Genomic DNA, 27857 nt, shown 5'->3' on the forward strand with positions numbered 1-27857 from the left:
ACTGCAAATGAACCCCAGATGCATGTGCCACTGTGCATCTGGCTTTATATGGGTACTGGGGAGTTGAACCTGGGTCCTTTGGCTTTGCAGGAAGCACCTTAACTGTTGAGCCTCTCCCCAACCCTAGGATTTATCTGTTTATTTTCAAGGTAGGGTCTCACTCTAGCCCAGGTTGACCTGGAATTCACTATGTAGTCCCAGGGTGGCCTTGAACTCACAGTGATCCTCCTACCTCTGCTTCCCAAGTGCTGGGATTAAAGGCATGCACTACCACACTTGGCTTTATTCTTTTTTTTTGTTTGTTTTTGTTTTTTCAAGGTAGGGTCTCACTCTGGCCCAGGCTGACCTGGAATTCACTATGTAGTCTTAGGGTAGCCTCAAACTCATGGCACTCCTCCTACCTCTGCCTCCCGAGTGCTGGGATTAAAGGCGTGCACCACCACGCCCGGCCCTGGCTATATTTTTAATCAGTGTAATCTTTATTATTTTTTTTTTCTAAGCAGCTCAGTGGATAAAGTGAAAGCTGTAAGGTTCTGAGTTCTATCTCAAGAACCCACGTCAAATATACCAGGCATGCCTATCATCCTAGGGAGGTAGAAACAGGAGGATCCTAGGGGCTCCTGTGTAGCTACTCCAGTGTAGTTAGTGAGTTCCAGGCCAATGAAAGATCCTGTCTCAAAAAGAAGGTATAGCCGGGCGTGGTGGCGCACACCTTTAATCCCAGAACTCTGGAGGCAGAGGTAGGAGGATCGCCATGAGTTCAAGGCCACCCTGAGACTACAGAGTTAATTCCAGGTCAGCCTGGGCTAGAGTGAGACCCTACCTCGAAAAACCAAAAAAAAAAAAAAAAAAAAAGAAGGTATAGACAGTGCTCTTAAGAACACCCAAGGTTGTCCTCTGGCTTCTACCTATGTGTACTCATGTATGCCCACATACATATACACCTGCACACCACACACACACATGTGCAAACAAAAGTGTGTATGTGGAGGGGACTGGGAATGTAGCTTAGTGGTACGAGCACTTTCCCAAATGCACAGGGCCCAAGTTTGATCCCCAGCCCAGGGAGAGGGGGTTGGGCATCTTGATACAGCATACAGCATGTTTGTTTGGGTGAATGAATGGTCTTTTCAGTTATTCCAGAATCAAAGGAATCAAAGCCAGGAAGAACATGAGGCTATCAAGATCCTAGTGAGGGATGCAGCGTGGCAACTGGCTCTGGGTTTCTGGCTGGAGATCCTCTCCAAGGGAACAGTAAGAAGAGCCTAGCTCTTCTTGGCAGAGATAATTACACACTGAAAATGTAGCATTGTGAGGAACCTTTCCCTAATGTTCGGTTTCCATTTTTATTCACATAATGTACCCTTTTGTTTGTTTGTTCTGTCTCCATTTCCCCCTCCTCTTGCCTAATAGCTGCTTTTCTGGGCTGTGATGGAGCGTGCCCCTGGAGGTGCACTGGCTCCCTGCTCCCACATTCAGTGTCTCTTGTCATCCACTCTTCATTGTCCTTGCCATCACAGTGCTGGGACACCATCACCTGGTATCCCTGTAGTAAAAATCTCTGCCTGGTTAAACATCAACAGCTTCTAGAGACCTGGGTGTTTCTAAGGAGACCATGTTGTGTTGGCAGTGAATATGCAGAGCACATTACTGTAAGGCATCAACACCAACTAGTATTTACCCAGTGATTTCTGGCGTGGTTCCAAACAATCCTACTCCTGTGCTCTCACCAACCTAGCCCTTTTCAACTCTTTGACTGGGCCACACTCGCCCCATCTCAGGGCCATGTAAAGTGCTTTCCTCTGCCTCCAAAGAACCTCAGACTCCAGCCAGGGTCACCTGAAAAGCTGTGCAGGTTTTTCTCAGGGGTGTCCAAGAGAAGGGCTACAGGGTTCCATATCACAGCCCATGTTCTGCTCCCTTAGCCCTGCTCCTTGGTGTGGAGTTACACCTTCCCCAAAACACTTTTTGTTGAGGCTGGTAGCTTGGGAAGATAGTTTAGTGGCTACAAAGCCTGATGGCCTGGGTTAAGTTCCCAAGCTGCCCAAGTAAGCCAGACACAGAAAGTGGTGCAAGAATCTGGCACTCTTTTGCAGTGGAAAGAGGTGCACACACACAATGCCAATAAACAATTTCCAAGTGTTCCAAACTAAAATTTATCTTGAAAAAAAGACACCTTAGGCTGGGTGTGGTGGTACATGTCTTTAATCTCAGCACTTGGGAGGCAGAGGTAGGAGGATCATCATGTGTTAGAGGCCACCCTGAGACTACATAGTGAATTCCAGGTCAGCCTGCAATAAAGTGCGACCCTACCTCAAAAAAATAAAAATAAAAAGACACCTTGAGTGAGAATAATGGCTTAGTGGCTAAAGGCATTTGCTTGCAAAGCCAGCCAGCCTGTGTTTAATTTTGCAGTAGCTATGCAAAGCCAGATGCACAAAGTAGCATATGTATTTGGAGTTCATTCACAGTGGTAAGAGACCCTGGCATGCCCATACTCTCTCTCTCTTTCTTTCTCTCTCTCTCCCTTCATAAATAAATAACATTTTAAAAATAAAAGAAATTAATTTAAAAAGACACATTTTCTTCATATGTTTCCATGTCCTTTAGGGCTGGTCAGGGCCTGACATATCTTTCTCCTCCTTCCACCTTAGGCCTCTTCTCAACTCCACCCAAATGCTGTTTAAAATATCTCTATAAGGGCTGAGAGATAGCTCAGTGGTTAAAAGTGTTTGTTTACAAAGCCTTTCAGCCTGTTTTCAATTCCCAGCTACCCATGAAAAGCCAGATGGTGGCTGGGGCAGCAGCAAGAGATCCTGTCATGGAGGAATGCTCAGCACTGAAACTCTATCACACCTTCCATGACTCAGGGCCCATTGTAGAAGAGGTGGCAGAAAGAATGTAGGAGCCAAAGTAAGGGTACCACTCCTTACAGTGCACTCTGCTGGACACAAATGGCCTGGGTATCTATGACCTTACATTGCCTGGAACTACCTACACAAGATCCTCATAACAGGAGGAAAAGATGATGGCATCAAAACAAGAGAGAGACTGATTGAGAAAGGGAGGAGATATGATAGAGAGTAGAGTTGTGAAGGGGAAAGTGAAGAGAAGGGAATTATCATGGTTTATTGTCTATAATTATGTAAGTTGTCAATAAAAATAATATAAAAACATTTTGAGCCACAAAAAAAGATGCGCTGAAAGCTAAAACAAACAAACAAAAAAAGGAGATCCTATTATGTTCATGTGTGCATACACACACACACACACACACACACACACACACACACGGTAAATAAATAAAAATAAATGTCTTTTGCCCAGCATGGGGGCACATGCCTTTAATCCCACCAACTGGAAAACAGAGGTAGGAAGTTCACCGTGAGTTTAAGGCCACCCTGAGACTACATAGTGAATTCCAGGTTAGTCTGAGCTACAGCGAGACCTTACCTCAAAAAAACAAAATTAATTAATAAATTTCTTTCAAGTGATTGGGACTTAGTAGAGTGCTTGGTAATTTTTTCTCCCTAGTCATTAGCCCAGTATAGAATGTAAGTCTGTACTTATCTAGTCTTCCAGAGAACTGAAAGCTCATGAGGTCACACAGACTGGTCTCATCTCTGTTCCTTTTGGTATCCTGGCACTTAGGACAATGCTGGCATGTCATAGGTACTCTATAGATACTTGTGGATGTATGCCTATGTAACAGTTACTTTTGAGTCACTGTGAACAAATACCTAACAAGTTAAGGGAGAAAGGGCCTATTTTGGTTCATGGTCTCAAAAGGACTTCAATCCATCATGGTGGGGAGGGCATGGCTGTGGAAGTATGTGGCAGAGACTCCTCACATCATGGCTATCTAGGAAACAGACGGCTAGACTAGAACCAGGCACAGTCACAACCTTCAAAGTCCTGCCCCTAGCCACCTGCTTTTACCAGACAGGCCCCACCTTCCAAAGCTTTCACAAGTCTTCAAAATGACACCACAAGCTGGAGACCAAGCATTCAAAACACTATCTTATGGGGACATTTCAGATTCAAACCCTAACAGGCCAGCAGTTGCTAAGCCCTCTACATATGTCTTTACTAAATCCTCACTAACAGGGCTGGGGAGGTGGCTCAGCCAGTGACATGCTGGCCTTGTAAGCATGAGGATCTGAATTTGAACCTCAGCCCCCACGTAAAAGCCAGGCATAGTGGTGCACACCTACAATCCTAGGACTGGGGAGGCAGAGATAGGATTCCTAAGGCTCATTAGCTAGCTAGTCTAACTGAATCGGTGAGCTCCATGTTCAGTGAAAGACTATGTCTCATAAAGTAAGGTGGAAAGTGACTGAGGAAGACACCTGGTATTCACTGTTGACCTCCACATGCACATGTGTGTACCCCCACACATATACATATGCATACATACACACATATTACAAATACACACATAAAAACTAAAATAATAGGGCTGGAGAGATGGTTTAGCGGTTAAGCGCTTGCCTGTGAAGCCTAAGAACCCCAGTTCGAGGCTTGATTCCCCAGGACCCACATAAGCTAGATGCACAAGGTAGCGCATGCATCTGGAGTTCATTTGCAGTGGCTGAAGGCCCTGATGTGCCCATTCTCTCTCCCTCTCTATCTGCCTCTTTTTCTCTCTGTCTGTTGCTCTCAAATAAATAAAAGTAAACAAATTAAAAATAAACTAAAATAATAATAAATTCTTACAATAGGAACAAGGAGCTATTGGGATCCTGAGCTTAGGACTAAAGAAAGCAAGGCACAGAGGTGTTAAGGGACTTCCTCGGGGCCACTGACTGCTTCCTACTATATGCAAGTGGTCCAGGAACCCAAGTGACCTAAGGAAGGAAAAAGGCAGTTCACAAGGTCACTAATGTGGAAATTTGGGTCTAGCAGCTGTTGGGAGCAAAGCAGCTATTGGGAGAAAAGTCATTTGCTTAGGAGAAAAAAAAAGGGTGGTATGAATATAATCATGGAAACACCCTTTCCTTGGACCTTACAGTAAACATAGCAATTAGTCATATCTGAGTCTCCACAGGAAAGTTCTGTGTCAGAACAGCTAGACAAAGTGGGGTTTGTCATTCGTATCTGAGGAGAGATTTGATGGCGCCTTTCTTCTGTTCAGAGGCAGTTTTCCTGCTGTATGTTTTTCACTTTTGATGTCTTGATCCTCAAAGAACAGTATTCCTGATGGGGACAGGGGCTGGAGGAACTTCAAATCTGAGGACACAGAGGCTGGGCCAGCCCAGCAAAGAGCTTTGGCCAGTAATGAGACCCCAAATTACTTTGCATCACAATGATACCTCCAAAAGGAAAAAGAGGTTTCTAATACACCTTTAAGACAGTAATAGGAGGCCACCTTCAGACAAGGACCCTGGCTTTTATGGCTAAATAATGCAGTGCTGTCTCATTCCCAAACAAGAGTAAGTGAGAAAGTCAGAGTGTATCAGGCCACATGAAAAGGATTTGCTCTTCACAGAGTAGGCCCAGAGAGTTATCGTCTCAGCAGACCAGCTTGAAAGGACAGATGCCAGGCCAGGTTCTTTCCCTCTCTTGGAATCAGTGCATCTGGCCTCAGGTTGTTTGTTAAGCAGGGGAGAGGAGATGAACATGTCAATCACAGGAGGAGAGGGCTGAGCAGAGGCTCCCAGGCTGACACCGAGTGTCCCCCGAGCAGAAGTTCTATGGGATGGGCAGTGTTGCTGAGTGTGTTTCCAAGACAGCCTGTTTTATTAGCTACACTCATTTTTCATATCTTCCTCCTTGTACTCTCAACTGTGAATTAAATATACTTCAACTGTGAGAATCAATGCTATAATTTTGAGATGAAACATAAACTAATTTTTTCTAGTAGTATGTGTTGTGTATATATGTGTTGTACATACATAAAAATAAGCATACACACATGCTCTCCCCTTTTTGGCTATTAAATAACAGATCTGCAGGGCATAAAGATGATATAGTATACTTATAAGATACACAATAAGAAAACCTGAGAAAGTAGTCTTCTTCCATTTCTCCATCTAGTTGTAAGACAATTAATGTGGCACTATCACATTTACACAGAGTCAAGTAGGAATAAGAGAGCTTGCCTGATGTCAAACACTGAATTGTGGAATCTAATTCAATCCTCTTTTCATTAAATAAGAGATGATGCTAGTTTCTTGGATGTGAAAATACAAATATTCTAGTTATAAAGCTATTTGTGAAGATGGCACAGGCCCTATGTCAATCAACATAAAATGTCTTAATGGCCTAGGATTGGATATCACCCACCAATAGTATTTGCCAAGAGATTTCCCCCCACTTTAAGGGTCTTCCTTGACACTCTTTCTTGGAAGCCCCATATATTTGACTTACTAACTTCAACTACTAGAAGAAGTACAATAGAATTATCTGGAATGACACTTCCAGACATATGCCTGGTCTAGCCCATACTTTGGAATCTTCTAGGCCCCTTTCAGTCCCAGTCTTGAGTAACACAATAAATAACAAATAGCTCTAAAACCTGGGACAGTATTGTGCCTGTGGACTCGCAGCAAATTTAGAAATCGTGGTTAGTGGGCTATGATCTTGCTTTTGCCTCCTCACTAATCTCCACCCTGGGAGATCAACCATCAGTGATTACCCCAGCCCCAGGCTGAGTCATTCCCCAGGATTAAGACAGAGCTGAATCCCACTCACCCATCATTGAAGCTGCCTCATATCCAGATAAAAGAGCTCACTAGCAACCAGCAAGGCCACATGCTCCCCCTATGGGCTGCAAGCCCAGTGAAACAATATTAAAGACCAAGGCTGTGGGACTTGGTTTGTTTTTGTTTTTTTTTTTTTTTTTTTTTTCGAGGTAGAGTCTCACTCTAGCTCAAGCTGACTTGGAATTCACTATGTAGTCTCAGGGTAGCCTCAAACTCATGGCAATCCTTCTACCTCTGCCTCCTGAGTGCTAGGATTAAAGGCATGTGCCACCATGCTGGGGACTTGATATTTTGATAAAATATGCCCTGATGGTGATATTACTTAGCTCCTTTGTAACTAGTCATGTTTTCTCTAATGTGACTTAAGGGTGAGTCCAGGCCAGGGGGATGTGTGTGATAATCTACTATATCTCTTCCATTCTTTCTCAATACCTTATTCTTTAGTGACACTGGGGATTGAACCCATGGCCTTGCACACACTAAGCATGTGCACTACCACTGAGCTCCAGCCCAGCCCAGACCTTCAACCTGTGATGCTTTCCTTTCCACTCCTTTCCACTTTGGCAGTTTGGATTCTTTCTCAGGATAGTATATTTAACAACATAAATAAAACACACAGGAATACAACAAACCAATTATACTGAAATAGTTACCAAAATATTAAGAGAGCAGCTGGTGGCACCATTATACATGTGCTTCTAAATCATGCTGTAATATGAGCTAACTGCAGGCCTTCACTACTGTGATTTGAAAGGAGTGACAAGTGTGATGGTCCACCATCTCTGTGGTAGCTGTCATGTCATATGAAGGTATCAGTGGTTGCTACTTGTATGGCAAAGTCACAAGTGCTATAAACACTACTGGGAGTTGCTGCCCACACTCATAATTACAGACAACAGTGAACTCAAGTTAGAGATTCCAGAAAATAGAGCTAACATCCCATCTTCTAAGTTCTTGACTAGGAATCGCCAACAGTTGAGGCAGGAATTGGAGGGGGGATAGTGAGGAAGGGAAGATGAATTTTTTAATCATCACAAGGTTGAATACAGGATTTAAAAATAAACAGGTGGCCAGGTATGGTGATGCATAACTTTAATGGCAGCACTCAGGAAGCAGAGGTAGAAGGATCGCCATGAGTTTGAGGTCACCATGAGACTAAATAGTGAATTCCAGGCCAGCCTGGGCTAGAGTGAAACCCTACTTTGAAAAAAATGGGGGATGGAGATGGCTTAGATGCCTGCAAACTGTAAGGACTCAGTTTCGCCTCCCCAGCACTCACATAAGCCAGATTCACAAGGCGATGGTGCGTATGCACAAGGTCACACATGCTCACAAGGTGGCGCATGCATCTAGAGTTTAATTGCAGTGGCTAGAGGCCCTGGTGTGCCAATTATCTTTCTTTCACTCTCTGATAAATAATTTTTTTTAAATTTTTTTGTTTATTTTTATTTATTAATTTGAGAGAGACAGACAGAGAAAGGAAGAAGCAGAGAGATAGAGAGAAGAAAGAGAATGGGTGTGCCAGGGCTTCCAGCCACTGCAAATGAACTCCAGACGCGTACACCCCCTTGTACATCTGGCTAACGTGGGTCCTGGGGAATCAAGCATTGAACCAGGGTCCTTAGGCTTCACAGGCAAGCGCTTAACCACTAAGCCATCTCTCCAGCCTAATTTTTTTAAAAAAGGTTCTTTGGTTGCAGAGATGGCCCAGAGGTTAAGGCACTTGCCTACAAAGCTTAGAGACCTGGGTTTGATTCCCCAGGACCCATGTAAAGCCAGATGCACAAGGTGGTGCATGTGTCTGGAGTTCATTTGTAGTGGCTAAAGGCCCTAGTGCAACCATTCTATCTGCATCTGTCTCTAATAAATAAATAAAATTATTTTTAAATGACTTACAAAACCCTGCAATACTGGTGTCCCACCTTCACCAACTATTTTGCTTCTTATATAACCTCAAGTGACATCCCAAGAGCACCCATCCCTCCACAAGACTAGCAGGCCTGATCTCCTTATCATCTCCTGTGGGTTGTGACAGTTGTTCTGATTCAAGACAGTAATAGTCATGTAAACCCAGAGGATTTAAAAGCTTATACTACCAGGCCTCTAGACAAATGTCACCTTTATAAATATTCAGAGCTTTCCTTGGTTTTCCGAAGTTGTGGGAACTCCTAACATACAGGCAATTCAGAGAAAGGTAGAAATGATGGAGGATTCACTATGCACAACTTACAAATTCTATCCGACATTGGGAAGTCACATGGGACTAAATTTTTAACCTGTGTTGTCCATGCTAACTCTGCGTGGCATCAGAATTGAATTATGGGACACCCAGTTTGTATCTGCAGAGAACTAGAGAATTATTGGTATGAGAAGTCTATGCATTTGGTATTAGAAATGTTGTGAGTTGAGAAAGTCTATTCTTTTCAGTGGCTACTGTGGTTTGGATCTATAATATTCCCCAAGGCCCACAGGCTTGGTCTCCAGTGAGGTTAGGTTGGATCCTTTAAAAGATGGTGCCTAATGGGAAGTCTTCAGGTCACTGGAAGTGCATCTTTACCAAGGATAATGAGACTCTAGCACTTTCCACTTCTGCTCTTTTGCTTCCTGGCCATTGGGCAAGTAGGGTTTGCTCTTGTTTTTACTTTACTTTTTGGTTTTGTGAGGTAGAGTCTCACTCCAGCCCAGGCTAACCTAGAATTCACTCTGTAGTCTCAGGGTGGCCTTGAACTCATGGCAATCCTCTTGCCTCTGCCTCCCAAGTGCTGGGAATAAAGGTATATGCCACCACAGTTGGCTATTTTGACTTTTTTAGTATACAAAATAATGGGTGATATTATGAAATTTTCATATATCATTATTGCACGTTGCTTATATTCTTTCCCCACCCAACCCCATCTGCTCTTCTATCACCACTGATCCCCCTCCTTCTCCTAAAGTACTCTGTCTGCTTTCATGTCATCATAGACACATACACACACATATTCCACATACAAAGAGAAAACATTTGACATGAGTGATTCTGCTTTGCCATGTACTCCTGCCATGATATGCTACTCAAATACAGGCCCAAAGTAACTAGACCAAGTAGTCCACTGGAACCTTAACCCTGTGAATCATAATCAACCCTTTCTCTGATTACTTGGATATTCCTTACAATAACAGAATGGACATTGCTCCCAAGATGTGTGACATGGGAGATTATCCTGGATTATTCAGCAACCTCAATAATACAATCACTTAGAAGAGGGAGGTACAGAGGTACTGTGATAGAAGTAGGAGATGCAAAGATGGTAGCAAGAGCTGGAGTGATACAAGGAAGGAGTCACAAGCTAAAGAACACAGAATTCTAAAGGCTAGGAAAGCCAAGACAAGGATTCCCCCTCAAGCCTCCAGAATGCACCAACCATGTCAATACTTTGATTGTAGCCCAGTAAAACTGAGTTAGGACCTCCAGCTTCCAGCATGATGAGAGAAATGTATGTTATTTTAAGCTTGCAAGGTTGTGGCCATTGTGAAGAGCAGCCATAGACAATGCATTCATCCCCTCTCAAATGGCAGGGCTAACATCCAGATGTGTCTGCTATACTGGCTTGTGCAGACAGGTTCTCTGAACTTGTCTCCAAATGGTCATCTATGAGCCACAGGAAGAGGGCAAGGAAATAGTGCCCTGTGCCCTTTGAGAGAGGACCACCTTCATGTCAAAATTCCACTGACAGAGAGTCATACAGAGGGATTTATACATCATTTCAGCCCAAATCCCAGCAGCAGCTCTGTTTCCTATCTCTGAGATGAATGTAAATAAAAAGAGCAAAGATGGAGCCAGAGAGATTGCTTAGTGGTTAAGGTGCTTGCCTGCAAAGCCAAAGGACCCAGGTTCAATTCCCCAGGACCCATGTAAGCCAGATGCACAAGGTGATCATGTGTCTGGAGTTTGTTTGCAGTGGCTAGAAGCCCTGGTGCACTCATTCTCTCTCTCTCTCTCTTTCTCTCTCTCTCTCTCTCTCTCTCTCTCTCTCTCTCAAATAAACAAATAAAAACAAAAATATTTATTTAAAAAAAGAGCAAAGATGATTTATTGTGCTCAGAGAACTGACCTGGGCAATGACTGAGACAGAAACCTGCTCCTCTGTAAGACAAATTAGAAGATCGTGTGTGTGTGTGTGTGTGTCAGCACAGAGGTCAGAATACCACTGGGGCTTGTCCTCAAGTGCCACAGAGACACTTTAACCTTCTCCTCAGTTGGTGGTCACATGATATCTTTTATCATCAAAGTATGTTTTTTTTTCTTTTTTATTTATTTATTTATTTCTGTCCAAGGGTGGAACTTATTTAAAAAGGCGCTTTACCTAAAACAACCTTTTCTTTGCTAAAATACAATGGTGGTTTCATTGAAGGTCTCAGTTTCAAGGACGTCTTTCACAAGCCTTCTTACTGGAGACCTGAGACCAGAACAGCAGCAGAGCCCTTTTGTTCCTTGCACCTATTTACTTACTTCCCTTTGCTAATGAGCCTGACCAATTCTTGGGGGTAATTCTTGTTAGCTAACTAAAATCTAAATGTCTCCTCTACTCAACATGCTAGTAAATAATTTCACTGCCTCTGATTGGCTGGTCAAGACTACATAGTTCAAAATAATTATGCTAGATTCATAAATGAGAGTAAAGCTAGGGGCTAGGGAGATAGCTCAGTTGGTAATGCATTTGTCACTCAAGTGTGAGGAACTGTGTTTAAATTCCCTGCACCCATGTAAATGCTGGGTGTGATAATGGGCAACCTTATCCCAGCACTGTGGAGGCAGAGACAAGAAGGTCTCTCCCTAGGGCTTGCTGACTAACTACACTGGCCTAATCAAATAGGTGACTACTTTCACTGGTTTAGTGAAAGATCTTTTCTTAAGAAGTATGAAGGGTGAAAGGACACACACAAGTGCTCATGCCAACACACACACAGAGAAAGAGAGATTGAGAGAGTAAGCCAGAAGAATAATAAAACAAAAAAGAGTAAAAGCCAGGCATAGTGGCACATGCCTTTAATCCCAGCACTCAGGAAGCAAAGGTAGGAGGATTACCATGAGTTCAAGGCCACCCTGAGACTACATAGTGAATTTCAGGTTAGCCTAGGCCAGAGTAAGAACCTACCTTGAAAAAACAAAACAAAAAAGGGGGGCTAGAAAAATGGCTTAGTGGTTAAGGCATTTGCCTGCCAATGGATGCAGGTTCAATTCCCCAGGACCCACTTAAGCCAAATGTACCAGATGGCATATGTGTCTAGAGTTCATTTGCAGCGGCTGAAGGCCCTCACATGCCTATTCTCTTTCTTTCTTCCTTCCTTCCTTTCTTTCTCTCTCTCTAAAATAAATTATTTTTTAAAAAAGAAAGAGTAATTCCAATGGAAAATATGGTAATATACACACCTACTAAAAGGCATGGAAGAAAACACTCTCCTCAGACTCTAATAAGAACCACTGTAGAGTACATCGTTGCTCCCAGTGATTGCTCCCTGCTTTAGAAGAGAACTGTGCATCCCCACCCTTTACCACACAGCTTGTGGATCCTCCCCTGTAGATCCTCAAAATATCAGTCTTAGCACTCTAGAGGCTTAGGTAGGAGGATCACTGGGAATTTGAGGCCAGTCTGGGGCCATAATGTGAGTTTCAGATCAGCTTGGAACACAGTAAGACCCTGCCTCAAAAAATTCAAAAACAGGTGGGGAGAGCTGGAGAAATGGCTTACCAATTAAGGTGCTTACCTGCAAAGCCAAAGGGCTCAGGTTCGATTCCCCAGGACCCATGTAAGCCAGGTGCATAAGATGGTACATGTGTCTGTAGTTCGTTTGCAGAGGCCAGAAGCTCTGGCATGCTCATTCATTCTCTCTCTCTCTTTCTCTTTGTGCCTCTTTCTCTCTCTTTCAAATAAGTAAAAAAAAATAAGAAAAGAAGCTTTTTTCTTTAAAAAAAAAATTTAAAAAACAAGATGGAGAGGTTAGGAGGATGTCTGTGAGTTCAAGGCCAGCCTGAAATTACATAGTGAATTCCAGATCAGCCTGGGCTAGAGTGAGACCCTACATTAAAAAATAATAATAAATAAATAGAGGTTGCCAGATGTGGTGGTGCACACCTTTAATCCCAGCACTCAGCAGGCAGAAGTAGGGGGATCACAACGAGTTCGAATCCAACCTGGAACTACAGAGTGAGTGCCAGGTTACCCTGGGCTAGGGCAAGACCCTACCTCAAAAAATAAAATAAAAATAATGATCAGATGCCTGGGTGTGGTGGTGCCTGCCTTTAATCCCAGCACATGAGAGGCAGTGGTAGGAGGATCACTGTGAGTTCAAGGCCAACCTGGGACTACAGAATGAGTTCCAAGTCAACCTGGGCTAGATGGAAAGCAACTCAACATCAAACTTTTGCCTCCACACACATGTGCAAATACATGTATATATATGAACACATACACACCCAAAATATAAAAATGAAAAATAATTTTAAGAAGGAAATCTTTGGGCTGGAGGGATGGCTTAGTGGTTAAGGTGCTTGCCTGTAAAGCATAATGACCCAGGTTTGATTCCCCAATACCCATATAAAGACAGATGCACAAGTTAGTGCATGCATCTGGAGTCCATTTGCAGTGGCTAAAAGCCCTGATGCACACATACTTTCAGTGTGGGTAAGGATTTGTTGCTCTGGTGGTCAGGCCTGGATGTCGGTCTCAACTGAGTGCTGGGGTGGAGCTAGCTCACTGGGCCGCACAGACTAAAGGTGGGAGTTCTATAACCAGAAGTTAGTGCAGAGTTGGTATGAACTAAAGGTCCCAGAAAAGCACTACATTTGCTGCACCTACTTTAAGCAAAGCTAAATGGACTGATAAAGCTCCTGTGATCGTAGAGAGATGGAATGTTGCAGGAACTGAGCCAAATTACTTTGGGCTACCGTTAGTCTCTCAATAGCCATTTACTTCCCACCTCTGTATCTGATCTAAGATCCTGGTGACTATCAGTTGATCAGGTACATCTTCTTTCGGAATGTACACCAACCCAAGGGCTAAGGATGTCATCAGATAGCATCTAAAGCCAATGGTGGAGATTTTCCACTTTGCTATAACTCTCCTACTTGATGGTCAGCCAATATATTTGAAAAGTGCCTTGATTTATGACTTTCTTCTGTTCTGTACCTATAAAATCCTCATAAAATTGTTAACACATCAGGACATGGAATTGGGGTAACCTAAATCTGTGTTCCTGGGCCATGGCTACTCATATTTGGCTCCAGAATAAACTACCTCCTATCCTATACTATTTATTTATTTATTTGTAGGCAGAGAGAGAAAGAAAAAAAAAGAGTGAGAGAGAATGACTGTGGCAGGGCCCCTAGCCACTGCTAACAAACTCCAGATGCATGCACCACTTTGTGCATCTGGCTTTACGTGGGTACTGGGGAATCAAACCCAGGTCATTAAGCTTTGCAGGCAAGCACTTTAACTACTGGGCCATCTCTTCAGTCCTCCTATTCTTCTTGAGGTGAGTTATGTCTTTTGAAAACACTGACATCTGCCACAGAAAATGAAAAAATAGAATAAGCAGAAATGCAACCAATACACTTTAGTTTTGCAATTGGAAATATAAAAGCTACAAAATGGCAGAAGGTTTGCTATAAGTTCAAGGCCAGCCTGACACTACAGAGTGAGATGTCAGCCTAGGCTACAGCGAGACCCCCACCTCAAAAACAAAACAAAGCAAATAATAATAGAGGAGAAAAATCAAAGTCATTCTTGTTTTTAAAGGAATGAAACACCTCTCTGGGGGCTGGGAAATGTCTCAGCGATTAAAGAAGCTTGCTTGCAAAGCCTGTTGGCTATGGTTTGATTACCCAGTTCCCCCATAATGCCAGATGCACAACATGATACATGTGCCAAGTTCATTTGCAGCAGCAAGAGCCCATTCTCACTTCCCTCATTCTCTGTTCATAAGTAAATAATACTTGAAAAAAAGAAAGAAACATCTTTTGGGGGACTCCGCAGGTCTAGAGTTATTTAATTCTATGATGATCCTTGACTTTAAACATTTCCTTTCACTGTATAGTTTATTTAGCAAGTATGTCTATTTTATGCATGATAAGTCCTAGTTACTTTTGTGAGCCTGAGTACTTTAAAGGGTTGTTGATGTCTCTGGCTACACAAAAGTGTAGTTCTATTAAAACAAAACTAAAAGGATGGGGAACAAAAGAGTATCTAGGAAAGATCAGGCAGATTGCAGAGCATGCTACATCATGGGGAACCTACCAGAGAAGGGCCGGCTGGTCATTTATGGGATGGGCAACTGGCAGCCACCCATGACAGATGACCCTAACCTGCCAGCTGTGACCCAAAAGAAAAGTGACTTTGACATCCAGTATTAAGCAGCTGGACTTAACAAAAACATTAAAATAAGACCCTCACTCACACCTTAGACAGCTCCCAAGCTGATAGGTAGGACAACTGTAGACCACAAATGCCACACACACAGCTTAACAGAGGAGGTGCACTGCATGCGTGGATATGTCCTAGAATCGGGCAAAAAAGAGATCAAAACGCCCACTAAAAATGCCTTAAATTACCCATATGAAGGTGTCATGTCCTTCACAAGATCAATTTTCTCCCAGTCTCAATTGCTTTAAGCACATGACAGTAGTGACCATGCTCTTAGTGCTGCAGTGCTGGCTTGAGCCTTTGAAGCAAGGGAGGTAAGAACAGGGATGCCAGGCTGGGATGTGGCTCAGAAGGTAGAGTGTTTGCCTGGCATGCATGAAGTTCTGGGTTCACTCCCTGATACCACATAAAACCAGGTATAGTGGGGCACAGGGTACTCTTGTAATCCCAGGTGGAAGCAGGGGAATCAGAAGTTCAAGGCCAACCTTATCTCAAAAAATAAAATAAAATAAAATAAAGTGAGCTGCCTCCTCCGTGCTTCACTTCCTGCCCAGTGACAACAGAGCACACGCGTTCCAATGTAGCTGTCGTTTATAAAAGAACTGACCAAGCTGTCAGTCATTTCATGAGTGAGAAATAAACTGTGTCAGAGGAAAAACAGTGGTATTTTGGTATTGTTTGTAACTGTCACCTTGCCTAACCTAATATATTGGGAATAACTTTTTTCTATTAAGGTTTTTTTTTGTTGTTGTTGTTGTTGTTTGTTTTTGTTTTTCAAAGTAGGATCTCAGGCTGACCTGGAATTCACTATGAAGTCTCAGGATGGCCTCAAACTCATGGCAATCCTCCTACCTGTGCCTCCCAAGTGCCCAGGTGCTGGGACTAAAGGTGTATACTACCATGTTCACCATTTATTAAGTATTTTTATTTAGTTGTTTATTTGAGAGAAACAGTATGGGCATGCCAAGGCCTTCTGCCACTGCAAATGAACTCCAGATGCATGTGACACTTTGTGCGGGTACTGAACAATCAAACCTGGGCTGGCAGGCTTTGCAAACCAATCCCTTTAACCACCGAGCCATCTCCCCCAGCCTTATTTTCTAGTTCTTTTTTTTTTTTTTTTTTTTTTGAGGTAGGGTCTCACTCTAGCTCAGACTGACCTGAATTCACTATGTAATCTCAAGGTGGCCTCGAACTCATGATGATCCTCCTACCTCTGCCTCCTAAGTGCTGGGATTAAAGGTGTGTGCCACCATGCCCAGCCTATTTTCTAGTTTTTAAGAGTTGTTATGTGAGCAACATCAGGTAACATTTTTTAAATTGGTCAACAGTAGTTGAGTAAACACTATGATAATGTTTGGTAGTTAGGAATATTTATAATATATTTACAAGAAAATGGATATGACTTGAAATCATTATGTTAAGTGAAATAACTCAAATGGAGAAAGAAATACCTCATACTTTCTCTGTGTGGAGAATCTAGATTTAATTTTAAAGTGGCAAGGAGACCATGGCAGGACAGGAGGAAAGTGTGAAGGGAGGGCCACGGGGAGGGACTGGAATGCATGTGGCATGACAACACAGGAGGGGACTACTTGGAGGTGGAAGGACCTGCAGGGAGAGGGCAGGGAGGATAGGGAGAGGTGTTAGGTAACAAAGCATATCGCCATGCCTATGAAAGTGCCACACTGAAGCCCATTATTTCGTGTGCTACCTTAAAAAATTAAGTAAGGAAAACAAAACAAAAATTTGATTGTTAAAATATTAACATAGAGACAGAAGTGTTGAGGCACACCTTGAATCCCAGCACTTGGGAGGAAAAGATAGGAGGATCACTGTGAATTTGAGACTAGCTTGAAAATACAGAATGAGTTTGAGGTCAGCCTGGGCTAGAGTGATACCCTACCTCAAAAAAAAAAAAAAAAATTAAACACAAAAGTATGAACATAATTTAGAAAATATGATAATGTATAAGAAAACCTGTCAGATAATTATGTTTAGCAAAGGCTTTCACCCTTACATACGATCCTTAGGATCCCTTGCACCCAGTGGGAGCTTTTTCTAATCATAGCTTTGTCAGTTTTCAATGGTGACTCTACCAGGCATTTGTTCACTCCCTTTCCTAGGGTTTCCAGGGTTGCTTGTGACAATAACATTAACAGACTGTTGACATATACCACAGACCCTGGCCTTCCATTGGACTAGCCCATTCACTGGCTCCACCAGGACAGCGGCTGCAACCTCTGCCTTACCCCCATACTAGCCTCCAAAACCAATCTGGACCTTCCTCTCAGAAGATACCTTTGGAACTTTTCAAGCATTTACCCAAACCTAGCCGAGTCTGGTGGCGCACGCTTTTAATCCTAGCATTTGGGCCGCAGAGGTAGGAAGATCGCTGTGAGTTGAAGGCTACTCTGAGAATACAGAGTGAATTCCAGGCCAGCCTGGAGCAGAGTGAGACCTTACCTAAATTTACCTAAACCCCCAGTATGACAGTGTCCACCATCGTCTTCCTCTACTCTTCTCCCCTTCACTTCCAAGTGCTTCTCTTTCAGCTCTGGTCTCAGAGAAGGACCAGACATTTCATGTACATGTGTAGAGACAGAGAAGGATCTGACATGCAGGTTACTACGATGTCAACATGGCCACATCTGGGAGGTAGATCTGAGCATGGGGAGGAAGAATGAAAGAAAACCCCATGCCTGGAATTTTTCTCCTCCAAGGTCTACTGATATGTCTACTGATATGTGCTGTGATAGTCTCCGGTCATGCTCCATTCTATCACCAGGGCAAACACTGGACATGCTACAGCATTTGTGTGGCCTAAGCTCTGGTATTGGTAGCTGGATATCTGGAGCATTTTCTGACTTACACCATTTATTACTTGCAATGGTGAGTCAGGGACAGCTTCACTGTAAATGGAACATCTGTGATGTAACACATCACTGTGGGCTGAAGCTCTTCATGACCATGTTGGCAGGTGTAACTTCTTTTTCTTTTTCTTTTTCTCTTTTTTTTTTTTTAAGGTAGGGTTTCACTTTGACCCAGGCTGACCTGGAATTCACTATGTAGTCTCAGAGTGACCTTGAACTCACAGCAACCCTTCTACCTCTGCCTCCCAAGCGCTAGGATAAAAGGTGTGCACCACCACGCCTGGCTTTATTTTTCCTTCATTGTGTATGTGTGTATATGATGTGCCTGTGTGAATGTAGGCATGCCAAGGTGCATAATGTTGAGGTTGGAGGACAACTTTGAGTGTCTGTCCTCACAATCCACCTTGTTTTTAGGAGGGGTCTCTCTTATAGTTCACAGTGGCGATGGCCCACAAGCTTTAGGGTTCTCCTGTCTCCACCCACCTTCTTTCTGTAGGCATGCTGGGATTACAAATGCTTGTACTATGCATCAGGCTATATGTATGGGTTCTGGGATTCAAACTCAGGCTATCAGTCTTGTGCAGCAAGTGTTTTAACCACTGAGCAACCTCCACAGCACCCCCCCCCCTTGTTGGCATCCCATCTCTAGGGACTCAGGTTTAGTGCCAGTGTCTAAGTTGTCAGGAAGACTAAATGGATAATATTCATAAAAGCATTTAGCAGAAGAATGACCCAATTATACCTTTCTTTAAACCTCTGGATACAGAGCATTTCTACCCTGTGAATGAATTCAATCCTTGCTATACTTTAAAATCATTTTAGAGGGCTGGAGAGATAACTTAGTGGTGAAGGTATTTGCCTGTGAAGCCTATGGACTCCAAGCTCAATTCCCCAGTACCTATGTAAAGTATATGCATAAGGGGGTACATGCATCTGGAGTCCACTTGCAGTGGCTGGAGGCTCTGATGTGCTCGCTCTCTCTCTCTCTCTCTCTCTCTCTCTCTCTCTCTCTCTCTCTGTCTGTCTTCCTCTCCTCCCCTTCTCTCTCTCCCCCCCTCACACAAATAAATTAACTTAAAAAAGAAAACAAACAAACAAATCACTTTGGAAGCTAGGCATGGATGTATATACCTGCAATTTCAAACTTGGGAAATTGAGGAAGGAGAACTGAACATTTAAGGCCAATCATACTTACTACATCTCAGTGGCTGATGCTGCTTACACAAGACCTTCATAATAGGAGGAAAAAAATGATGACATAATGGGCTGGAGGGATGGTTTAGCGGTTAAAGTGTTTGCCTGCAAAGCCAAAGGAACCAGGTTCCATTCCCCAGGACCCACGCTAGCCAGATGTACAAGGGGCCACACTTGCCTGGAGTTCATTTGCAGTGGCTGAAGGCCCTGGTGTACCCATTCTCTCTCTTTCTCTCTCTCTCCCTCTCCTTCTTTCTGTGTCAAATAAATAAATATTTTTTTAAAAATGATGACATCAAAATAGAACAGGGACTAGTTGGAAAGAAGGAATTCAGTGGAGGGGAGATAAGGGACAGGGGACAACAGAGAGTGGTGAGAGGGGATTATGATCATGGTATACTGTATATATGTAAAGATGTTGTCAATAAAATGTAAAAAATAATAATAAACTGGGTATGGGTTAGAGAAATAGTTTAATGGTTAAGGCACATGCCTACAAAGCCAAAGGACCGAGGTTCAATTCCCTAGGATCCATATAAGCCAGATGCACAAGGGGGCACACATATGTGGAGTTTGTTTGCAATGCCTGGAGGCCCTGGCACACTCACCCCTCCCCCCCCACTATTTCTCTCTCACACACATAAATAAAGATTAAAAAATAAAACTGGGCATGGTGGTACATGCCTTCAATCCCAGTACTTGGGAGGCTAAGGTAGGAGGATCACCATAAGTTTGAGGCTACCCTGAGACTATATAGTGAATTCCAGGTCAGCCTGGGCTAGAGTGAGACCATACCTCAAAAAACCCAATAATAATAATAATAAACAATAATAAGGCCAGGTGTGGTATCGCACACCTTTAATCCCAGCACTCAGGAGCCAGAGGTAGGAGGATCACTGTGAGTTTAGGGCCACCCTGAGACTATATAGTGAATTCCAGGTCAGCCTGGGCTAGAGTGAGACTCTACTTCTAAAAACAAAACAACAACAACAACAACAATAATAATAGTAAGGCCAGGCATGGTAACACACACCTTTAATCCCACAATGCAGGAGTCAGAGGTAGGAGGATCACTGTGAGTTCAATGTCACCCTGAGACTGCATAGTGGATTCCAGGTCAGTCAAGGCTAGAAATAGACTTTACCTCAAAAACTCAATAATAATAATAACTTAAGAAAAGAAAGGGCCAGGCATGGTGGCACACACCTTTAATTCCAGAACTTGGGAGGCAGAAGTAGGAGGATTGCTGTGAGTTTGAAGCCAGCCTGGGACTACAGAGTGAGTTCCAGATCAGCCTGGACTAGAATGAGACACTACCTAGAAAAAACAAAAAAGAAAGGAAGTTAAGGGAGGGGTAAAGGGAGAGAAGGATGGATAGAAGGAAGGAAGGAAAAGTTTGAAGCCAGACTGGGCTACAGAGAGACCTTGCCTTAAAAACCCAAAACAAACAAAATATACAGGAAATGGATTAAAAACAATGGCCAGTTATACCTGGAAATTTAGATTTTATAGGTCTTGAGTGAAGCCAGATACCTACATTTTGCTACTGATGGCTTGAAGGTACAGCCACAATAGAAAACCATGGGATTAGACCAGATGTTCTCAACCATGCCAATTTGCCTCGCTTTCAACCTTTGAGACATTTGTGTCTGCTGACATTCCAGAATGTCACAATGATCAGGAGTATCCCTGGCATGAATGAGGAGAGGCTGGCCATACTACAACCCCCCCCCCCACACACACACAGCCAGCCCCATGCCATGGGGAGGTGGTCAAAATCTGGGTTAGTTTCCTAAGAGCCTTGGTTCCTGCTTGCTTCCCTGGCTGTCCCTGCCCAAGGGTTCCCTGGAGAAGAATACAGGACCTATGTTCTCAGCCAAATCTGGACACTGCCCAGCTTGGAAGCTGTCCCAGCTCAACTGGCTCTAGGCCCTCCTGAGAGAGAAACTGTGGAAGGTCTCCTGCTTCACAACTTCCCTTCAGTGCTCTGTTGACATCCGAGCCACTCTCCTCACCACAGAAATTACAGCTAGTTGTTAACATGTGTCTCACCCCAAGGACTGAGCCATAATTCATTTCTGTTTTTTTCCCAGAAAAAGCTCTGGGCATCACAGCAGATAGGTATTCAACAGATAATTACTGCATCAAATGAATTATATTAGTACTATTTTAATTTGTGTGTGTGTGTGTGTGTGTGTGTGTGTGTGCGCGCGCGTGCGCGCGTTTGGGGATGCACTTGTGAGGAGACCAGTGGACAACTTTAAATGGGAAAATGACCAATATCTGTCCAAGCAACTCATGGTCTAACCTACTTAGCAGCAAATAACCTGGTGTGATGCCCACACAAGTGCAATAGTGGCACATAGCCATGGTGGTGAACCAACTGCTCTTGATTTGGCTAACTGATCCCCTCAGTGGTACAAGTTTTCCTAAAAGACAGACAGATTTCTGTCAGAGTACTTGATGACCTACCAAAGGTTAGTGGTAAGACCCTACTGCTGAAGACACCATATGCAGTTGACACATAAAATGGAATGGCGTGGCTGGAAGCTTGAAGAGAGTCAGTCCCCAGACAGTCAATGCGTCTAGTGCCAGAAGGTGCTACATGGGCGACTGGGGGAAAATGACCAATATCTGTCCAAGCAACACATGGTCTAAACTACTTAGCAGCAAATAACCTGTTGTGATGCCCACACAAGTGCAATAGTGGCACACAGCCATGGTGGGGAACCAACTGCTCTTGATTTGGCTAACTGATCCCCTCAGTGGTACAGGACCCATAGCTAGAGCTGGGAAACAAGTCAGAACCATATCCAAACATAAGCCCACTCTTCAATATCAAGCTACCATCAATCATGGGCTACAAGAGGACCTACACCTATTAAACTCTCTATAAAAAAAAGTAAGGGTTATCTTATTTGTCCTGGTGCTAACTTACTCTCCACTGGAGAATCTGCTTCTCTTTTTCAGATAGATGTAGATCCTGAGGAGAGAGCCACCCCGTCATACCTCAAAAGGGCCCTGACTGAAACTAAGGAAAATTGGCGAAACAAGCAAGGGTGCTGTTTTCCTGATGAACTGGATACCAGCACAAGGGGGAAGGAGACCAACACAGAGAAAAATCAACTCCTACCAAATCAGAGAGCCAGAGCCTCAGAGGCCCCCAACACCTTATCACTGAAGCAGACCAAAAATGAACCCAACATGGCTCAGGGAAATTTTGTGGAAGAGGGCGCAGAAAGAATGTCAGAGCCACATGTTGGGTCATGATATGCAGAGACATTTATTTTACCCATAACTGTGGGCTAACTCCAGAATGCATGACCCATATGCCTCAACAAGGAGGGGCCAAAGGGGAGAGGGTAGGTCACGGATGAGCCTAATAATGGTACCAAACTGATTGTATTTGCTGAATACAAAACTAGTTAATAAAAATTTTTTTAATTGTTTTTAAAGCCAGGCGTGGTGGTGCACACCTTTAATCCCAGAACTCAGGAGGCAGAGGTAGGAGGATTGCTATAAATTTGAAGGCAGCCTGAGACTACAGAGTGAATTCTAGGCCAACCTGGGCTAGAGTAAGACCCTACCTCAAAAAAGCCAAAATGAAACAAAAATAGTCAAGGTTTTCCAACATTGCATCCCTTTCAGCACATTCAACATGTAATTGCAAAAATTAAAACAAAAAAGCCAATTGCTGTAATTACCTTATCATTTCTCAGATAAAGCACCTGACCAAAATTAGCTATGGAAGGAGAGTTTTTATTTTGGCTACAGTGTCAAGGGGAAGCTTCATGATGGCAGAAGAAAGCATGGGATGAGCAGAGACTGGACATTACCTCTGCTACAACAGGTGAAAAATAGCAGCAGGAGAGTAAGCTGAGCTCTGGCAAGGGGAAGCTGGTTATAATGCTCCAAACCAACCCACAACAACACACCTCCTCCAGCAAGGTTCCTCCTCCCAAATTTCCATCAGCTGGGGTCAAGTATTCAGAACACATAAGTTTATGGGGGACATCAGATTCAAACCACCACATCAGTTTGTTTTTATCTTAAAGTGGAGAAAATCAGCCACAGGTATATTCAAGTTGGTAATTATCAAGAAGAGCTAATTTCAGAAAGAAAAAGATGAAATTGAGGGCTAAAACCCTAATTTAAGGACTCTGACTCTGCCTAAAATGTGACTTGGTAGGCCACTATGACGCACATGCCTGTAAGCCTAGTACTTGAAAGCTTGAGTCAGGAAGATTGTGAGTTTGAAATCAGCCTGAAATACATGAGTTCCAAGATAATCTGGCTACATATCAAGACATTGTCTCAAAAAAGCAATAACAGGGCTGCTCCAGCCTCCAGGCCACATTCCATCCTTCAGCCTGTGACCAGCCCAGGAAAAGAGAAAAAAGCCTAGCATCTTTTCTTATACCTTAGGCCAGCAAAAATAAATAAATAAATAAAAATTATTATAAGCCTAATCATGAGGGAGATCATACATATCCAGGCTGGTCAGTGGGGCAACCAGATCGGTGCCAACACAAGTCTTTTCACTGTATTAATAGGATGAGAAATCCAAGTTAGCCATGAGCAATGTTTGTGAGGCATGTGCATTCTCCATTCATAAGTTTTGCCCGCCCCCCACCAAAAGCTTCACACATATAAATATATATTTGTAAGATAACAATTTTGTTTTGGGAGGAAATGTGAGTTATTTTTCTTGGCAGACACATTTTTTGGGAGTCTAGTAAAACAGACTTTCAGGCTTAGGGAAGTGGGGAGACAGGGATATGCAAGATCTCACTTGCCTGGGAGCTCCTAATGTCCTGACCGAGGACCAGGGACAAAGCGCAGCGAGCTTGTCCCCCTGTGTGCCCACCTTTCCCCGCCCAGTGCGGGCTTCGAGGAACAGAGACTGAAGGGGCAGGGGAAGCACTGCCACTCAGAAGCCAGGAGATCTGAGAGCTCACCACCCCGGGGACCAAGCTCATCTGGGTGTTCCTGCATAAGGACTCTAAGGTGTGTGGGGAGTGGGTAGTTTTACTTCTATTGCAGAACCCTTGGGGCATGAGCAGAAAAAAGTATGTGTAGAGGTGGGTGGGGTTACTTTCTGTAAGACTGGGAGGAAAAAAAGAAAAGCAATAACAGGGGCTGGGATATGGCTTAGCAGTTAACACACTTGCCTGCAAAGCCTAAGGACCCACCCTTGATTCCCCAGAATCCATATAAGCTGCACATGCGTATGCGTCTGAAGTTCATTTGCAGTGGCTAGAAATCCTAGCATGCCCATTCTCTCTCTATCATAAATAAATAATAAATATAAAAAAGTAATAACAGGGGCTGGGAAGATGACTCTCAGTGCTCAAGGAGGAGTAATGGAGTTTGATTCCCAGACCCTATGTGAAAAGCCGGAAATTGTACCAGACATCTGCCATCCCAGAATGCCGACACTGACGCACATGTTGAGAAGAGAGGTAGAGACAGGAATTTCCAGGACGCTCATTCCCCACTCCTGCCACCACCAACCAGCCCAGCAAAGAACAGCAAATCAAGATCACAAAGCAAAACCCCTGCCTCACATGAAGATGGAAAGGCAAGAATAGACCTGAAAGTTGTCCTCTGGCTTCAACATGTGTGCCTATGGCAGAATGTGCCTGCACACACACACACACACACACACACACACACACACACACACACACACAACAAAAACATCATTTGCCCTTTCAAAGCAAAGGATGGAATCTATGTAATATTTTTGTAAATTGAGCTTTGCATTCTTCCACCTATGGCCTTAGATAATGGGATACTGCCTGAATGCCATTCTTGAGTAAAAGTAAACCCTTCCAACACTCCCTGTTCTTCTTGCTTTATTTTTCATAGCACTTATGTATTTGCTACATTGTCTGTCCTCCTTGCTATAAAATCAACTGCACAATGGCTGAGATCTTTTTTTACTTGGTTCATGGCTCTGTCTCTACCACTCCCCAAAATTGGCACCTAGAAAGACTCAAAAAATGTCTTTTCTTCGTAAATAATGCATGCAAATGTAGAAATGAAGCCTTTTAATAAAGACATAGATCAGATTAATTAATCAACATGTCTAGATCTCTAAAAATTATATATATACATTTGAGTTTAGTAAAAGCAAATTGTGGAGTAATACATAAATTTCCTGATCTGTAAAACAGAGCTGGTAACAGCACTGTTGTGAGGACTAAGTTGGTTCATTAGTTGTAAATGCTAACAGGCATTTAAACACTCAACAAAGAATAACTACTATCATCATCAGCATTATTACTGCACTGACAAAAAATAGCTCACACCAAACAATAGTATTAATTTTACATAATATACACAAATACTATGCAGTTAAAAATGTTAGGAGTTATGGAAAGATACACTACAGAGTGAACAGATTCCTCCCCACCACCGAAAGGAAATGAGCTAGATTTGAACAGTCATATACAATACTGTCAATTAAGAATTGATGAATTTAACTAAAGATTAATATTACAAAGTTTAATCATATATCCTGAAAAATAATGACCTTCAGAGAAAGAAGAAGGGGAAAAGAATCACTTGAGCTTGAGTTTGAAACTGACTTGGGTGACATGGTGAGACCCTGTTGGGGGCTAGGGACACAGTTCAGTTGATAAAGCTCCCGTATAAGATGTACACCATCCCTCCCACTGAGAGAGAGAGAGTGAAAACACTACAGAAGGAGGAAGAGTTTACCTGTGCTACAAGTAACCAGCAGGACAAATTTCAAATATGCCTGTCTCTGAGTCCTAGGCTAAGTTGAAGGAAATTCGCATTAACACCATCTTAAGGAATCAATTATTTAAACTTACTGGTGCTTTAGCCATTCTTCCACAAACGGAATGGAGAAAAATTCTGTAAATGGCTCCCCTATCCTCTTGGGATTCTGGCTGGTCACAGCATCATATTTGATTGGCAAGAAAAAAATGAGAAGATTTCAAGTCAGTTGTTCATCTGTTACAAATTAATACAATTGAATCGTTAGGGTCATTGACTATTCAAAGCCAGGAACAACTTACTTGTACAACCACTCAGTCAGAAAATCACACGCGATGAATTTGGTTATTTTCCTCTAAAGAGAAAAAAAAATAATTAAATTACATTCTTATTTTAGCCACATGTCTGGTTAGGGCAATGGGAGGGTGGTTAATTGGCTAAACATATATGAAATATGCATGGGTCCATCATGAGATTTATAAGTATATCTACAAACAATGGATAACATTAATTCTAAAGACATTTTCCTGGTAATCTTTGGATAGAGCATTTTTTTTGACAATAGAGACTAACAAAAGGCAGTATTGCATAGTAGGTGCTAGATCCTTCCTTCCTTTTTTCTTTTTATGGGGGGCAGGGTCTCATGTATCTGGCTGGCTTTGAACTAGCTATATAACAGAAAATGACCTTGAACTTCTGATCCTCCTCCTGGAATCACAGGTGTGGACCATCACACCTTTTATACAGTGGTAGGAATGGAACCCAGGGCTTCATGCATGCTAAGCAAATGCTCTACATGCCCAGACCACAATATTTTCTTGTAAAAATTTTGCTTCTTTTTTCTCCTTCACTTGAAAATAGTTTTATAACCCTACATAAGGTTGAAAAGGCTGCTGTGAAATGGATATCACCAAAAAGAAGCATGCTTTTCAAGGTTTGTGCAAGAAGCATTCTTATAGCTATGGGTAAATAAAATACAGTGGTGCCTGAACTGCCAAAGAATATTTGCAGACATGTATCTCATGCAGACAGCACTTCATGAAGTCTGAAACACTGGTGGTCAGGGAGGGAAATGAAAAGTACACTATCATGTGATGTGTTCTTTTAAGTCTTCCCTTGGAGGATTCCCTTCCAAAAACCAACTTTAACCCAAATGAGAAAATACTTGTACAACAAAGCAAATATGTAACTAGCATGAATTGCCATAGAATGACTTAAACAATCCAGCAACTGTAAGACAGCAGAATCCCTCTCTTGTCCCACAAAAGATGCATTGTTCCTTGGCATTTATTACACAAAGTGGTGAAAACTTCTATGCTGAGAATGTGGTTTGGCTTACTCCATTAAGTAGACTTTAAAAATAGCCAAATGGTCTGATGTATGAAGGTCATGCAGACAGATTTAATAACTTTTGATACTAAGAAATAAGAAAATGGAAGAAATAGTGTATTCCTTCTGTTTTGAGCAAGCGTGGGCATGCTGTGCATACCCAGACATGCAGAACAGTGGGGATATTGTTCAGCTGTTGTTTGAAAATTATCTGCTGGGAGCTGAAAGAGAGAAGGGAAAGCAAATAAAAACTTGTGGTGAGTGAAGAGATAAGAGAGGAAGTAATACAGAGAAAAATGAAAGCAAGACGGAGAAAGTGTGGGCTCCCAGGAAAGACCTAATGTGGACAGATACAGAGAATCCCGAACTCATAGAAGTGCAAATGTACAAGTTTCTGCAAGCTGCAAACTGAGGAAATGGAGCAACCACAAAGTTAAAACATTAACAAAAATGTTAGTTTTATTTTATTTTATTTTTTATTTTTTTGATTTTTGAGGCAGGGTCTTACTCTAGCTCAGGCTGACCTGAAATTCATTACATAGTCTCAGGGAGACCTTGAACTCAAGGCAATCCTCATAACTCTGCCTCCCAAGAGCAGGGATTAAAGG

General features: G+C 42.8%; 1 protein-coding gene across 1 annotated transcript in view; it reads right to left on the reverse strand.

Annotated features, from left to right (window-relative positions):
* Iqck (IQ motif containing K) overlaps positions 1–27857 on the reverse strand; it is a 233228-nt gene that overhangs the window by 116056 nt on the left and 89315 nt on the right. Inside the window, exons 5-6 of the mRNA XM_045143039.1 lie at positions 26223–26275; positions 26016–26093 (exon numbers count right to left, since the gene is read on the reverse strand). Coding sequence (XP_044998974.1) covers positions 26016–26093; positions 26223–26275 — 131 coding nt within the window. The remainder of the gene's footprint in view (positions 1–26015; positions 26094–26222; positions 26276–27857) is intronic.

The sequence above is a fragment of the Jaculus jaculus genome, chromosome 2 (genome assembly GCF_020740685.1).
Source record: "Jaculus jaculus isolate mJacJac1 chromosome 2, mJacJac1.mat.Y.cur, whole genome shotgun sequence".
NCBI lineage: Eukaryota > Metazoa > Chordata > Mammalia > Rodentia > Dipodidae > Jaculus > Jaculus jaculus.